Source organism: Argentina silus (assembly GCF_951799395.1).
Source record: "Argentina silus genome assembly, chromosome: 17".
NCBI classification, from domain to species: Eukaryota; Metazoa; Chordata; class Actinopteri; order Argentiniformes; family Argentinidae; genus Argentina; species Argentina silus.
This window is the reverse complement of record NC_139671.1, coordinates 17,920,844-17,938,299: the sequence shown is the minus strand read 5'-3', so window position 1 is coordinate 17,938,299 and position 17,456 is coordinate 17,920,844. Positions and strand designations below refer to the sequence as shown.

The 17,456-nt window shown below is 43.2% G+C and overlaps 2 protein-coding genes across 3 annotated transcripts in view; one reads left to right on the top strand and one right to left on the bottom strand.

Moving 5' to 3' along the window:
* Positions 1-5,417, bottom strand: part of tmem63a (transmembrane protein 63A) — an 11,826-nt gene extending 6,409 nt beyond the window's left edge. The window contains exons 1-11 of one of the 2 annotated variants that reach the window (XM_083689183.1): positions 5,289-5,417; positions 4,167-4,341; positions 3,776-3,855; positions 3,611-3,689; positions 3,304-3,341; positions 2,846-2,988; positions 1,571-1,622; positions 1,167-1,275; positions 787-857; positions 270-350; positions 1-74 (exon numbers count right to left, since the gene is read on the bottom strand). The exon at positions 1-74 is cut by the window's left edge and continues 50 nt beyond it. In XM_083689183.1, coding sequence (XP_083545309.1) covers positions 1-74; positions 270-350; positions 787-857; positions 1,167-1,275; positions 1,571-1,622; positions 2,846-2,988; positions 3,304-3,341; positions 3,611-3,689; positions 3,776-3,855; positions 4,167-4,331 — 892 coding nt within the window. In that variant the 5' untranslated portion in view covers positions 4,332-4,341; positions 5,289-5,417. Of the gene's footprint in view, positions 75-269; positions 351-786; positions 858-1,166; positions 1,276-1,570; positions 1,623-2,845; positions 2,989-3,303; positions 3,342-3,610; positions 3,690-3,775; positions 3,856-4,166; positions 4,342-5,213 lie in introns of both variants that reach the window. The other variant, XM_083689184.1, reaches the window with a different exon arrangement.
* A 3,025-nt stretch (positions 5,418-8,442) lies between these two features.
* On the top strand, positions 8,443-13,924 carry LOC310818444 (G-protein coupled receptor family C group 6 member A-like; the record flags this gene model as incomplete). The annotated part of the gene is made up of 6 exons (XM_083689389.1): positions 8,443-8,636; positions 8,814-9,004; positions 9,904-10,022; positions 10,949-11,773; positions 12,015-12,233; positions 13,073-13,924. 6 exons carry the CDS (start codon positions 8,443-8,445, stop codon positions 13,922-13,924), a joined length of 2,400 nt encoding a protein of 799 aa, XP_083545515.1.
* Between the last annotated feature and the right edge of the window lie 3,532 nt (positions 13,925-17,456).

Sequence of the window (17,456 nt, the reverse complement as noted above, 5' to 3'; positions counted from 1 at the left end):
GGTCGATCACCTCCCTCTTGCCCTCCCGCTCCAGAATCCGATTGTAGTAATGCAGGTTCTTCCCTGCTCGCTTCCTAGGGGAAAAAAACACACAACAGACAACACACAGAGGGTTGCGACATTACCACAGGACGTGAGATGACTTTCGAGATGTTTCTCTTTCTCTGACTGATCAACACGTATTGATCAAGCGAATTAAATTCATTCTACAATGAAAACAAACAGACATGCGGTTAGCCTACGAGTTCAGACTGAAGATTACGTCCTACCTTTCTTTGTCGAGGGTCATGAGCTCGGCCACATCGTAGGCTCCATGCACGTCACCCACTCGACAGGTAGGGTAGGCCTCGCTGCAATGAAGGATGTGAATGGGAAAGAGGGTAAGCCATAGGTGAGGGTAAAGCCACGGGTGAGAGTAAAGTGTGTCATATAGGCAAGTGTTTACTATATAATATATCCCATTTAGTTGACACTTTTATCCAAAGCGACTTACATTGCAGTGAGTGCATACATACATTTTCAGTATATATGGTCCCAGCGGGAATCGAACCCACAACCGAAGCGTTGTTAGCGCCACGCTCTACCAACTGAGCCACAGAGGACCGTTTACAAGCTTTTAGACATGAGTCACTCTGTCAGGTTGAAGGAGAAAACGAGGCCACTAAATGTGAGTGAACGTAGGTTCTGCCGCACCTACATTCTAACCCTGTCCTAAGGAGAAGTCAGAGGATAAGTGTGGAGTGGACTCCCCCGCTGGGGGAGAATGGTACGTCCCGGTCCACTTACGTGAAATGAGTCTTGATGTCCTCCTCATTGGCCTCTCGAGGAATGGAATGCACAAACAGGGTGCTTCTGGCCTACATGGGGGGGAGGGGGTCACAGATCACCACTAACCACTACCAAGGTGATGAATGAATAGGCTGTGCAAAAGATGAGGATGGTTTGAGATTGTGTATTGAGGTGTATTGGATCGCATGATGGAGAAGAATGAGGCGGGGTGTGTGAGTGTGTGTGTGTGTGTGTGTGTGTGTGTGTGTCAGACAGGGAGCAGGTGTTATTTGAGAGAAATAGAGAGTTTGTGACCATTATAGTGTGCGCACGCATGCATGTGTGTGTGTGTGTGACGTGGGCCCAGGGTTTGTAACAGAGCTGGCAGAAGAACTCACCATCTCCCTGCGCATTCCCTTCATCTGGGAGGTGTGGCGCCTCAGTAGCGCCACCGTGAGGATCAGGTAGAGTAGTGCAAACACTGTGTGTAGCCACAGCAGGTTGTTACTGGAACAAACAACATGTATCGTTAGAAATGGTGCAATGGACCTCTACCAAACAGCAAAAAGAAATGTATTTGCAAATTGAACATTATCTATATCCTGTATATACAAATTCACAGAAGCACACACACACACACACACACACACACACACACACACACACACACACACACACACACACACACACACACACACACACACACACACACACACACACACACACACACACACACACACACACACACACACACACACACACACACACACACACACACACACACACACACACACACACTTACTCCTTCTGAAGATTACCGACAGTTGTCCTTCCAAAATTGTATGGGTCATTTCCTGAAACAAAGCACATCAATTTACTGTCTAACTTCCTTAAGAGGAGACATAGTTTCATAGAAGCCCCAGTGGTGAAATGGATGGGGAACCAGCTGGAACCGGTTTGCGGGAGTGAATTTAAAGTGATGCTACTGGATTATTGTATAAACGATTGCAAAAACGGGTCCCTGTGATAAAACATTTTCTGTCAAGAAACAGAAAAGATTATTTTGCAATGGTTTGCTGGCCTTAAACTGAGGACTGACTAACATTATATCATGAACCATATAATCAACACTATTAGTATTACAAGTATAGAATGTATTACAAATCCCGTTTATTATCTCTTTATAATTTTCTCTTTAATTATAAACTTAATATGTGCCCTGCAAATATTTCAGCCTTAAATTTGCCTCTGGACGCAACAAGGTTGGCCTAGTGAATTCATCCCATTTTCACCATTGAGTACCTCCATAACACTCTTACAGTTGTCTTGTTGTTATGAGTTATATCCTATAATTTAGTGTATGTTGTTGTAGTCACACTTAATTATAATATTATTATAACATAATAGCAATGTTATGGTGACACTGTTGTGTAAGTTTCTGGCAGGTCAATTGGGGTAATGTGATATGAAAGAGGAAGTTGAGTCACGCTCTGATAATCAGTAGCAGGAAACCGACCACACAGTAGCAGTAGAAGGTTATATATATATATATATATATATATATATATATATATATATATATATATATATATATATATATATATATATATATATATATATATATATATATATATATATATATAGTACCAGTCAACAGTTTGAAGGAACACATATGGAATTATGTAGTAAACAAAAAAGTGTTAAACAAACCAGAATATGTTTTATATTTTAGATTCTTCAAAGTAGCCACCTTTTGCTTTGATGACAGCTTTGCACACTCTTGGCAAGGTCTGTCCAAACTTTTGACTGGTACTGTATATTTAAAAAAATAATAATAATAATTTGCAAGACTTTTTAAAGTTTCAACATTGGATTTACATTGTGTTTTCATTGATGTTCATGTGGTGTTGACAATGTTGTGTTTGCATCGTGTTGTAATAGCAGTGTTGACACTGTCATAACAACAGCTAATTCTGTTCCATTGTTAGAAAGAACAGTAACCGTGACGTGTAGCTGGTAATAGCAAATACAGGGATGTGGCAGTATTGTGTTTGTGTCTCAGGCGAGCCTGACCCACCCAGCAGGTTCCCAGACAGGTTGACTGGCAGGATGACAGCGACGGAGGTGACGGTGATGAGCACCAGGAGAGTGATCAGGTGACGTTGGAAGGACAGGTAGTGCACTGCATCGATACCACACCTAGCCTTCACCTTCTCCTCGCTGCGCAGACAGACACACAGACAGACACACAGACAGACACACACAAACACAGACACAGACACAGACACAGACACACAGACAGACACACACACACACACACACACACACACACACACACACAGACAGACAGACAGACACACACACACACACACACACAGGTAAATTGAGGGTGCCCTGCACAGTGCACACTTGCTTAAAGTACAACACAACCACGCTGCCATAAAAACCCACACTATCCTACAACTAAAACATAACATACAGTAAAGTGTCCATTGACCCACATGCAGTCAAACTGATAGATGGAAGAATACTCACTTCATTCTCATGATATAAGGAAGCCAGGAGCAGAATCCCTAAAGGGGGAGAACAAAGAGAGGAAGATGAAGATGACTGTTGTTGAATGTCTGATGATAACGATGAAATTCATATTGATTGTAACGATTTCAAGAATAATGTTCGCCATGGTTATGATAAAGGTGACGATATTCAGCACAACTGAATATGATGATGATGCTGATTAGAAACTAAGTGATGATGATGATAAACTAAGTGATGATGATGATGATGATAAACTAAGTGATGATGATGCTGATGCTGATGACGACGTACCACCCTCCCTCACCATTTCCTGCTCAGCGTCTTCCACGTTTGACGCACAGGACGACATGCGTCCATAGCGACGGTGTGACGTCTCGTTGAACCTGCGGCACATGGGGCAAAGGTCAGCGTCGTGGCAACAGGGGTAAGGTGTCAACAGGAAGTTCAACGGTATGACGTTATGACTGACCCTTCGTTGTCGGAGACCAGCGCCAGGCGACCATAGTCCCACAACTTCCTCCTGATGAGGGAGAAGAGGACGAGCAACACCTGTGATAGGTACAGAACAACAACAACACAGAGCCAATCAAGAGAGGTCTAGTCAATGTTCATACAATGGTTAGCACTGCAGAAAGAAATATTTTCAATGATTCCATAGTCTGCATGAAAGACATACATTGTGTTGAAGACAGTCTGACGGGGGGGGGGTATCAGTTGAGGCACACTTCTGCAAAATGTGTGAACACACACACACACACACACACACACACACACACACACACACACACACACACACACACACACACACACACACACACACACACACACACACACACACACACACACACACACACACACACACAGAAGACAATGAAGTCCAGCAGCAACACAACAGGCACACCGCCGAAGCTGACTCCTTTGAGGACTGTGCTCTCTGTGGAGCTGAAGCAGCTGCTGTTGTCCACGTGATGGGGAGCAGTAACATTGCTGGTCAGCAGGGGCTGCCCCCACAACAAGGACCCCATCTCACAGGAGCTGAGGAAACATTTGTAGCATGACATGACATTTTGTAACCTAGTGTCATGTTTAACACTATGTTGCCTCAATTCAGCTAACACTACTGTATTTGGAAATAACAATGGCTACTCATTGGCCTACAGTTTAACATATTGCATATTAATTTTATTAGACTATTGTTATATAAGTATTGAGGGGCAAACTGAAATGCAAATTGGTGACATTATTCAGCACATTTAAAGCTCAGTAATGTGATGACGGCATCCTCCCCATCTACTGCCTAAGGGCTTGTCGCCTATAGGCAAACAGTAAAAGTTAATCATGGGTGCTGAGAAATTCAAGCAGCGAGCTCCACCTTGCTTGAAATAAATAGACTGTGCCAACAGTCACCCGGCAGCAGTGCAGTGCCACCAAAGTTTAAGTAACAGAAACTTGAAAGTAAAGTTTAATAGTAAACTGACTACATGAAAAAACCTGGTTTATTATGCTTCAGATGCTAACACTGTATAATTATATTGTAAAAACGTTTTGTATGGACAACACGTTAAATCATAACAGAACCGGTGTCAGCTGCCAGTGCAACACAGCAATGGATCACGAGAAAAAGTGTATTTGTTTGTTATACTGCCACATTACTGCCACATTGCTGGTAACTGAACAGCTGTTATGACGCAACCTCACTGTTGTGGACGAGTAGGATACAGACACGGTCAGTACAATGAACAATTTCGCATGGACGTGTCTTCGCAGTAATTGATCAATTAATAAAGGCTGTCTTGTTGACATATCGCACAATAAAATGCCTTGAACCGAAGTACCAGTTCAGCGGTATGCAGCATTTGCTCCCATACGGCAGCCTAGCGGTGTGACATCCGTGTTGTTTTTGTTACCTATCCGAAGTGAAACAGCCTGGCCAGAAGTGGCACCCCGACTTCTGTCGTGTCGTGATATATGGACGAACATACCTGAGTACACTCTCAAAGTTGAAAGTTTGCAAAGACCGGAGTTACAGGAAGAAATCTCAGATGTTACGGTCCTGCTACTGGTTGTACGTATATTCATGTAATTGACCTACCACATCCGCATATGCGCAGATAACCGATTTTTTAACACCCTAGTCCTGACTGAGGCAGAGGAACAGAAACGCCCATTACAACACTGGGATAATGAGATTGTAAATGTGATTTTCACATTTCTCTTTATGGTTATCCACAAACAAAAGATGCATTGTTTTCTTGCATCATTAACCTGTTGTTCTTCGTGTGCATTGTTGAGCTTTATGTATCACTTATCTTTGCTGCTGTGATGCTGCATTCAAGTGCTGCTCGGAAATCGGAAACTGCCACTAGAAAAAAGATTTGGAGATCTCCAAATCAACTAATAGTGTGTGATTTCAGGAGGTCTCCGGAAGATTGGTCGGAATGTTAAGAGGAGCACTTGAACGTACAATTGGTTGTTAGTTATGGTCACCTGATGGTCCATGATCACTGTACAAATAAATAACATAACACACAAAGACAGTTAAAAACTAACATAAAGTAGTCATGTCTCACATGTCTCACAAAGATAAGTGAAAATCACATTTGTGTGTTATGTCACTTATTTGTCCAGTTGTGAGACATGACTACTGTTTTTAACTGTCTTTGTGTGTTATGTCATTTATTTGTACAGTACATGCTACTGTATTTGGCATAGGATGGCTTAGACAGGGGCTGGCAGTCCTGTACATATTTTATACATATGTTATATTTTTAGGCCTTGGATGTTTCTCCTGAAATGTTTTTCCTCCTTCTGTTCAAACACTCCTTCTGTTTTTTTTTAATTATTATTATTTCCTAGAAGGCATGCTCTGTTAAATGCTCTACTGGGTGTGTGTGTGAGATTGCATTCTCTAAAGTTAGTCATTCACACCAAACAGGTCGAGGTAATCAGATTTCCCAGACGGAACAGATGTAAACTGGCATGTCACAAGTTTCACAATGCCTGTGAAATGTTCCTTAACAGTGGAAGTGTAATTCGTTTTTTGTGATAAAGTTATAATTGATGTAAAAAATCTGCTATAATAAGGACTTGGGTGGAATGCTTATCTCTGAAAAGTTGAAATGAAACAATGTTTTCATTGATGTTTATTATTTTTGAGGAGATATTCTCATTTGATTTTCATCTTTATCTTATTATAATCAAAGCTGTGAAAAGCTGAACGACAATAGAAACACAAGAACCAAACTTAGATCGATTTAGTCACTGGATATGAAATACATCTCTCAAAAATGTCTCAAAAATAATTTGAGATGATTTACAATAAATAGAAACACAACACATGAACGAAATGTACACTGCTTTATTCACTGTCAATGAAATACAGTACACTGAAAAATACATCTTTCAAACAATTCTGAAATAATATTGGATACATACAATTTGAGAGTATGTGTCCTACAGATGTACTTTTAGCAGTTTCTGCATGTGGTTTGTGTCTTTGAGTCCTTTGAGGGTTCACACACCTCGCTGTGCTTCCTCTTGTTGCCACCAGCTGCAATCTAGAATAATGAAAATACTTTATTAGTTCAGGATTTTTTTCCCACCACATCTTCTAATAGTCAATTTCAATTTGACCCACATACATACAGAGATACTCAGAAACATACACACACACACACACACACGCACACATAAACAACAACAACAACAGGACACTTACTTCAGGCACTGGAGGTTGTGGTTGTGTGGGTCGTGCAGGTGGGACAGCAGGAGCCTCCTCCACCCTCCTCACTATGGCTAGAGAAGCTGGGTTCCTGGGCACATGTTGTCTCCTCTGTATGTGCGGTGTCACCAGTGCTCATAAGCATCACATTTTTGCCCTTTTTGGGTATGTAGGATACCAGGGCCATGTTGGCCGTAAACACAAAGTGGGAGGAATGGACTGGCCTGTTCGTTACAGTTAGAAGCTGAGGTGGGAGCTCTGTCTTATTTTTTCTGACTGTTCCACCCATTGTCAGCTTTCTTTTGAGAAGTTCCTGTCCCGGGCTGTACGATGTGAAAAAATTATCCCAAGTGATGTTGTGGCCACTGAGGCCCTGTGACATATCCAGTACCACCCGTGTCCCCTGGTGTCTCTCAGGGTCTCCTCCCTCTGGCTTCCCAGAATGTTTTGTAACAACATTGTGCAGATTCTGTGTTTGTGTGTGTGTTTGTATGTGTGTGAGTGAGTGTTTGTGTGCATGTTTCTGTGAGTCTGTGTGTCTCTGTGTATATGCGGGTCAAATTGACCCGAAGACCTTGTGAAGGACATAAATGTGTAGGGGGTGTATAGCATGTGCACTCAATGATTTTTTTTTCTTTGACATGTTCTTCACAGTAAATAAGCCAAGGCCATGGAGTTTCAGGTTGAAAAAATGTTTCCTTGTATATTTTTTCTTCAAGTAAAAATTTAAAACGGGTCAATTTGACCCGAAGACCACACAAGGGTTAAATATGATCTAGCAGAGATTAATTGCAAATATTAATCATACATGTTATCTATATTGTTTGGAATTGAGATAAAGACAATATATGTTAAAGAGTTTTGAATGGAAATTTGTATTTTTGTATTGCTTTTAAAGCCCCAATAATGTCCCGGGTCAATTTGACCCGAAGACTTCCAAAGGGTCCAAAAAGTGAAGACAATACGAGGGTTAAATAGACATTGAAGAAGGATCGTTTCACAAAGTAAAGCTTAGCCAGTCTGACAGTGTCCTTTGAAGTGAGGAAGAGGTAGAGGGTTAGGAGTGATCCAGAGGAGGAGAGGTGACATGAGTAGTTGGTGGGGAATAGCAGAGGACAGAGAGACAGACAGGTAAGGCAGAACGAGAGAAGGAGAGAGACGTGTAGTTGGTGGGGAATAGCAGAGGACAGAGAGACAGACAGGTAAGGCAGAACGAGAGAAGGAGAGAGACGTGTAGTTGGTGGGGAAGGGGAGGACAGAGCAAATAGATGGAGGAAGAGAAGTAGAAATATAGCAATAGAATAAGTGAAAAACAATGTCAGAGATACAGTAGCGTAAGGTTGGAAGAGAGAGAGAGAGAGAGAGAGAGAGAGAGAGAGAGAGAGAGAGTGAGTGAGAGAGAGAGAGAGAGAGAGATGACACACTTTAGAGATGACACACTCTATGGGATCTATTGCTTACAATTGATTGCCCTGGTTTTCCTGGGCCGGGTCAGTGGCTACCACAATGTGCGAACGGAGGTTGCTACAGCCTCTGGTGACGTCATCATCGGGGGACTGTTCCCTATCCACGAGAGCGTCGACCCCAATGACCTCCGGGTCTGTGACAGGTGAGCATGCATGCGTATTGTGTGTACAGTCTATTGTATGTATCATAGTGTGAATATGATTAAACTTTACCCTTGTTTCTCAGATCACTTTAAGTATGAAGATATCTTTCACAAATAAGTGTGTGTGTGTGTGTGTGTGTGTGTGTGTGTGTGTGTGTGTGTGTGTGTGTGTCTCAGGTTCAACGCAGCGCGACTGGTCCAGTCTCTGGTGATGGTCCAGACGGTGGAGGAGGTGAACCGGTGGCCTGCGTTGAAGAACCTCACCCTGGGCTACACCATCCTGGACTCCTGCTCAGATGTCACTACTGCCCTGGAAAGGACCTATTCCTTCATGAGGAGAGCCTGTGGAGACTGCAAGGAGGACACAAGTAAGGCTAAGAGATTAATAGACATAATAATCAGATAGATAACTGATCTTTGATAGCATTGCCCAGAGTGGAACTGTATATTAGAAGAGTGGCGTCAATGAAATTACTGGAAGCTTCAAATAGTTCCAAAATTCCTTCCTGATTTAACCAATATTGATTTTTTTATTGGACTAAGATATGTAAGTGGGTGGGGCTAACAACACTTCAGACAGGGAAAAATGGTCGACGAAAATAGGCAGTTTCAGTCCAAAAACTTCATAAAAAAAACAATAAAAACAATAAAACTAACACACATTTGGAAAATCTCTTTCTTGAATTGGCTTAAGCACACAATTTCCAGTATAACTAAGTTTTGCGGGTTGAAATTGCAGTATCTATTCAGTTTGAAAATGTAAATCTAAGCTAGCAATATTTGTCAAGACAACCTAACCAGGCAAGGGCAGTAAACAGTTGCCTGGCAACTTGCTCCATAGGTTTGTGTGAAACAGGAACTATTTGAGTCTCCATAAGCGTTAGCCAATAGAACATTGACCCCAGAATTGGCGCCACTCTTCTAACATCCAACTCTTCTACCATGATGGAGAATGTTTACTGTATTGATATTGTGCATGTTGGTCTGTAGCATGGTATGACCCTGCACCTGACTGTTTCTTCTTACAACATAACTCATCGTTTTCCTGCCAAACAAGTTAGCTAAAGCTATAGGGTTACAGGCACTCATTATATATCCTTGGTCATCAATAAATACAATACCCATATAATAATAATAATAATAATAATAATAATATAATAATATCACCCATATTTACTTTCAGAGTGCAGAAGTGAGATGTATCAGTAGATTATTGGTAACAACACCAGGAAATGTTTTGGCTGACAAAATGTTGATTCATCCTCAGGTGAGGGTGGTAACCGCACTGAATGTCCTGCTCCCCCCGTCTTAGCCATTGTCGGGGACTACCACTCTGAGATATCCATAGCGGTTGCTAGACACCTCAACCTTGAGCACATTCCTCAGGTAAGACTGAACCTCAACCAAAACATTCAAACTCATGGCCACTGTTAAGACCCCTTATGTGTTGAGCTGCAGATTTGAGTACTACTCTCACACCTTCTCTTTCCTTTTTAAAGGGACAATCTGGGATTGGTACATACATTTTTGGACTTTTGTAATTAATTATATATATATATATATATATATATATATATATATATATAGTACCAGCCAAAAGTTTGGACATACCTTCTCATTCAATGGTTTTTCTTTATTTTTATTATTTTCTACATTGTAGATTAATATTGAAGACATCAAAACTATGAAGGAACACATGGAATTATGTAGTAAACAAAAAAGTGTTAAACAAACCAGAATATGTTTTATATTTTAGATTCTTCAAAATAGCCACCTTTTGCTTTGATGACAGCTTTGCACACTCTTGGCAAGGTGTGTACAAACTTTTGACTGGTACTGTGTAGCCATTGATTCTTGAAGAATATAATTTATAAATACCTAATGATCTTAGACTGTCTTACCCCATCAGAACCCAAGATGTAACCTTGTTTTACTCCATTGTTTGTAAACAAACAATTGTATAGCTCAAAACATGGTAAAAACTACCATTTTTATCTCATGGATGGTCAGTCCTGGCATCCATAGCTCCGTCCATTCATTTAAGACTGGTTACATTTTTCTAGGCACATTCTGTGGATGACCACTTTGTGGTCCCAGCCCTTTAAAGACTGTGTCTTCTTGTGTGCATTGTGATTATGCAAATAATCAGCATCCTGGAAAAATCTTGTATCTCATGTTTTTTTCAGTTTTTCACTTTCTTACATATTTGTATTGGTCTAAGCAGCATAGACAAAGGTGTGCAAAATGCAATGAATGTCTGTTATTTGTTATGTATGTATGACTAAAACTGTGTTTTCCATTTTCCTCGCCAGATCAGCTATGGTGCGACCTCCGGCATCCTGAGTGACAAGACCCGCTTTCCAGGCTTCTTTCGGACCGTGCCGGAGGATGATCACCAGGCACTCACCATCGTCCAGATCCTCGCCGCCCACAAGTGGACCTGGGTTGGCGTGGTGACCACAGATGGAGACTACGGTCGCTACATATTAGACCGATTCCAGTACTACGCCGACATTGCCGGCATCTGCTTGGCCTTCACCGTCGTCCTGCCTGACGTGTTGGGTGACACCAAACTGAAAGACAGTGTCAACAAGACAATCAATCACATCGTCAACAACCCTCGTGTCAAGGCCATAGTGTCCTTCGCCAAGCCTGATCACATGGTGAATGTCTTTGCCAGTCTGCTCAAAGATCCGAGAGGCCGGGGAAAGGTGTGGGTGGCCAGCGATAACTGGTCAGCTTCGGCTCGCGTGTTGGGGAACTGGACCCTAAGCGATGTGGGGACGGTCATTGGGGTCACTCTCCGGTCAGGGAATACGTCTTTATTCAAACAGTACCTCAATGATTTGGACACAGATCCTGATGCCCACAGGAACAACTCCTTTCTCCGGAGGTTTCTGCTGGAGCACAGACAAAAACAACAGAGGGAGGGGCTAAATCTCAGCCACACCCCCAGAGTGGTACCAAGAGAGAAACCAGTGCGGCCCAATGACACGGCCAATGAGGTGCTGTCGAAGAGGACGTATGCGTATGCTGTGTTCAGTGTGGGGCTGGCAGTGAGGGCCATCGCCCAGGCTGTGGTTGACCTCTGTGCAAACAGAGACTGCAAGGAGCAACAGAGACTTCAGCCCTGGGAGGTGAATACACACACAAACAAACACACACACACACACACACACACACACACATACACATACACACACACATACACACACACACACACAAACACACCCACATTATCTCTATCTATGGTTATGTCTCTCTCTCTCATACAAAAACACACCACAAAATAATATTACTCTCATTGTCTTAATGGAATGTTTTTTTGTCATTACATTCACTTTGCATGTTCTGTTTTTGCTTTGTACTTTTGTACAGCTACGGCGAGCCTTGTGGAACACCACATTTCACATGGATGGGGTGAACTACAAGTTCGATGACCGGGGCGATCTGAACACAGGATATGACGTCACTCTTTGGCGGGAGACCCCGTCGAACCCGGTGGACGTGCATTACATCGTGGCTCGCTATAGCATCCAGAATGATAAACTCACTTTTATCTCACAGCAAACAGAACAAGATGTGCTTGATTTCACGGTGAGGGAGGATCTCACCCTGCTCTCTCTCTCTGTTTCCAACCTCCCATTTTTTGTCTCTCTCTCGCTCCTTCTAACTTTGGCTTCCTTCTCTCTCTCTCTCTCTCTCTGTCACACTCCCTCTCACTTATCCCCTCATCCATCTCTCTCTCTACCTTTTATGGACAGGCTGTGCCTTGCTCTCTCTCATTCTCTCTCTCTCTCCCCTTCTAATTCAATAATGGAAAAAAACAAGTGCATCATTAAGCCACCTTTCTCTCCCAGGGGGACGTCGTCTCCAGGTGTTCAAACAGCTGTGCACCTGGTCAGAGAAGGAAATCAGCTGAGGGGCAGCCCGTCTGCTGCTACGATTGTATCCCCTGCTCCCCCGACCACTTCTCCAACCAAACAAGTATGCTTACCTTCAGATGACACAAAAGCACACATGCACACTCTACCATTTTTTTTACCCATGGTGAAAAGAACCACACATGAACAGATAATTTAATAAATAAATAAAAAAATCTTTCACATTAGCACACTAGATATTATCAGGTTTATCCAGCTTGAAGGACCATAAAAAGAGCACCACCCAGGTGGACTCATAGCTAGTCAGGTATGACTGCACTGGGACATCTCTTTCTGGATGTGTGTGTGTGTGTGTGTGTGTGTCTTTAATTAGCATTTCCCTTTCATCCCTAGACTCTGATGTGTGCCACAGATGTGACACCAACACCCATTACTCCTTGTGGGGCAGTGCCCAGTGCACCAAGAAAACGGCTGTCTTCTTCACCTGGATCGACATCTATGCCAACGTGCTGCTGGCTTTGGCTGTCCTGGGGATCCTGCTCACCCTCTTAGCGGGCATCATCTTTTTCATCCGCTGGGTCTTCAGTGGGCCCCATCTCCCTCCTCATCCTGCTCTCTCTCCTGGGCACCTTCGTGAGCGCTGTGTTATTCGTTGGTAGACCCACCTGGTGGCAGTGCCAGGCTCGCCAGGTGTTGTTTGGCCTCAGCTTCACCCTCTGCATCTCTTGTATCCTGGTCAAGTCCTGTAGGATCATCCTGGCCTTCGAGATGGACGACAGATTGAAGAGGGTTCTAAAAAAGCTCCACCAACCCTACGTTCTCATCGGCATATGCCTGTCCCTGCAAGTCATCATTTGCGCCCTGTGGCTGGCGCTCAAACCTCCCCAGACCAGGTGGAACGCGCTGAAAGACAAGCGGCAGCGTCTGTTTGAGTGTGACGAGCGGTCGTTCGAGGCGTTTGGCGCCATGCTGGGCTACATCGGCCTACTGGCTCTCATTGGCTTCGTCTGCGCTTTCAAAGGCAGGAAGTTGCCTCACAACTACAATGAAGCCAAGTTCATCACCTTCGGGATGGTCATCTACTTCATCTGTTGGATCATCTTCGGCCCCGTTTACACCAACACCACAGGCCCTTACCTCCCCGCCGTGGAGATGGTGGTCATCCTCCTCTCCGGCTATGGCATCCTGTGTTGTCACTTCCTGCCTAAGTGCTACATCATCCTGTTCAAGAAGGAAATGAACACACAGAATGCGTTCCGGCAGGTGCTGTGGAATTACAACTCCAGGGATGTGCAAACACAAGGCCAACAGTCCAGACATAATTCTCTGGAAGGGTCTGGCAGTATCGATAACTTGGCTTTCCAGCAGGAATCACCACAACCACTCCCAGTTGTCCCAGAATAATGATAAGAATTTAGTGAGCGGCCAATCGTTCTCCATTCCGGAGACGGTTCCTCAGAGTTCAGCCCCAAGCCCAACCAAGCTACGGAACAAGGAGATTATGAAACTAAGGCATCCATAAGGTCTTTATGAGATACTCCAGCATGCCATGAGGAAAACTAAGGTACATAAGGGATACAAAGACCTGTTATAAGGACTACATAGGTCGGTTGTGAGATAACTAATAATTTAATAATTTATTTAAACTAAAATATGTGTAAGGTGTCATAGTGCACCACAATGTTTTGTCAGTCTGTCCTTCATTGGAATTTAACATCCTATAATGCTTTATGTGTAATAAATAAATAAACTGTCATGTTGTTATGAAATATCAAATATTTTCTTTACATTATTATGTTTTCTTTAAGGACTGCTGAAAATTGCTATATTATAATATATAATATATATATATAATATATAATATTATTATATGAACACTTTACATACAACAGATAATCCGAAACAGGTATAAATACGGACCCATAGAGTCCAGCCACATTTACATTTGACTCCAAATGTGACATGTCATAAAAATATTGGCATAAAACCCACTCGGTTTTCACTCGCTAGCGAGCATGCGAATGGTTAGCCGAGCTAGCTTAGCAGGCGAACTCTATAAACCAGGGGTCACCAAACTTTTTGAACCTGAGAGCTACTTCAAGGGTACTGAGTAATACGAAGGGCTATTTGTTTGATACAAACTTTCTGAATAACAAAGTTGCCCGGTTCACCTTTAATGATAATAATACATTTTAACATTTATGAACAATAACATTTTGGAACAAATCATGAACTCTGTCCCGTGTTTGTACAAATTATCAGTTATGTAAGATTAAAAAAAAAAAACGGGCAGTGTTGCACACAACACAACGGACACACAAAACACTAGCAGCCCACAGGCCAAGGGGACACGGATGTTGCCAAAGAAAAGAAAGTAACAAACATCTAGGAGAGTTAGGAGAGGCTACTAACAGACCCTAACTAAAAATCCACAACCCAAAATACTGCCTATTGTTAGAAATTATTTTTATAAAAACAGTTTATTATTGCTATACTAAAAATACATTACTGCAGTGTGCTAAATTTACTAATGTGATGGCCTGTTGATAAATGAGCGATGGATCAAGCATTAGTCCCATAGTACGTTGGATTAATACATGGAGAGGTTGAGCCAGGTCATCAAGAAAGATGTTGCAACACACGCTAACACAAAGAGCTATAGTGGAAAAGTACCAGGCGAGGGAGGACAGGTTAGGGAGGACATACCAGAGTAGGTATCTTATCTTTTACAGGGTGCTGACTCCGCAGATGGGATGAATGGTGTGACCAGCCCGTGAACAACAAGGGATGCCAAGTCTAAACCGCGGTTCCTCCCCAACCAAATAGCCAATCACAATCATTTTGTATACTGTAAATACTTTGTTTGACTGTTTGAATGCATCCATTTTTGGAGGGTTGGTTACAGATTAACAGCTTGTTGACTGTGATTTTCTTCTCCAAAAGTGGTCCTTGTACAAGCCTAGAATTCTGACATATAAATAAATAGCAAAAAGTAAGAAGTAGTTTGTCTTCTCCTTCAAATAAAGAACATGTTTTCTCACACTATCTGACTACCTAAACTACTCTAACCAAGGACATCAAAATGTACATGTTTGGCAACCACCCCTTTCCTAGTGTATTTCGACAATAGTTCCACCTACGTGTGAGAGTATAGAGGCCTCTGTCTTACCTGCCCCAGGGCCTGGACCATACACACAACAACTACACACACACACACACACACACACACACACACACACACACACACACACACACACACACACACACACACACACACACACACACACACACACACACACACACACACACACACACACACACACACACACACACACACACACACACACACACACACACACACACACACACACACACACACACACACATGAAGAGAGTGACTGGCATGAAACACACAGCTTAAATACTAAAATGAAGGGAGTTGATTGGGGCCGGACTGGGATGGCAGGTGATTAGGACGATTGGCAGCAGGTGCAGCAAATGGGAGTGGTGATGTCGCCCTATAAAGGAAGAGGGAAAACAGAACACAGACAAACCTACGTGGAACGTAACACGCCCACCAACAACAACAAACTTATCCTCGAAGTTTGTTCATATAGGTATAACTCAGTATTAAATGTTTTGTTACATCTTACTCATTCACCTCAAACACGGGATAATGTATCTGCCAACAGGTTGTCTGTACCTTTTTTGTGTTTAATCTCCAGGTTGTAGTTCTGGACGATGAGAGCCCAGCGCATTAACCACTGGTTCTGGTTATACATCCTGGTCAGAAACACGAGGGGATTATGGTTAGTGTAAACCACGACAGGTACAGAACTGGAACCGACATATTCCCCTATTCCCCGACATATTCGCTAAAACCTGTTTAAGAATTCGTGACAGGAAATTTGATCCCTGATCAGTCTGGAGGGTCGTAGGAAAGCCAAACGTAGAGAAGAACCTGGTTAACGCTCTTACCACTGCCTTTGCAGTGATCGCACGGAGGGGAATAGCCTCCGGAAACCGTGTGGCTGTACACATGAGGGTCAACAGGAACTTGTTACCTGTCTTGCTCCTCGGTAACGGCCCTACACAATCAGCTATCACGTGAGTGAATGGCTCATCCATAACCGGTATAGGACAGAGGGGAGTGTGAGGAATAGCTTGGTTGGGTTTCCCCGTAACCTGACAACTATGGCAGGTTCTGCAGTACTGAGATACCGTGGTCTTCAACTTGGGCCAACAGAAATGCTGTAACATTCTGTTGTAGGTTTTGGTTATACCCAGGTGACCAGACCAAGGGCTCTCGTGCGCCAATGACAAAACCTGCTGGCGATAGGGTGTAGGTACCACTACCTGCGTCACCACACCCCAGTCCATGCCAGCTGCCACGGGTACTGTCCACTTCCTCACCAATAGGCCATTATCCACACAATAAGCTACGGACTTATTTCTTGCGGCTTCAGGGGTGACAGCAGAGTTAAAACAAGGGGCGAGGGACAAATAATGTTTTTGTGCAACAATAAGCTTTTCCTGAGGAACGGGTAGCTTAACTGTAGGCAATTCCACTGATAGTGGTTTCTCTTTCTTTTTAGGTTCCGACACGGGAACATCGGTAGCCAAGGGGGTGGCTAGAATGGTGTCAGACAGGCTAACCTGCTCACCCCACTTCCTCGCTTGTGCTCGAGTGAGTACACAGGCAGGGAAAATGTCAGGAGGATACTCCGAGACCTGTGTGATGGCGGCCGTCTCGGGGTGTTGTACAACCTCCAGCACAGGGCACGCTCTATCACCTGCAATGTCGTTCCCCATAATAAAATCTATCCCTGGGACCGGCAGAGCTGAACACACGGCCACCTTAAAACAGCCAGAAACCAAACCAGTGTTGACTTGCACCTCATGCAACGGAGCACTAACATAGCCCATTTCAATCCCT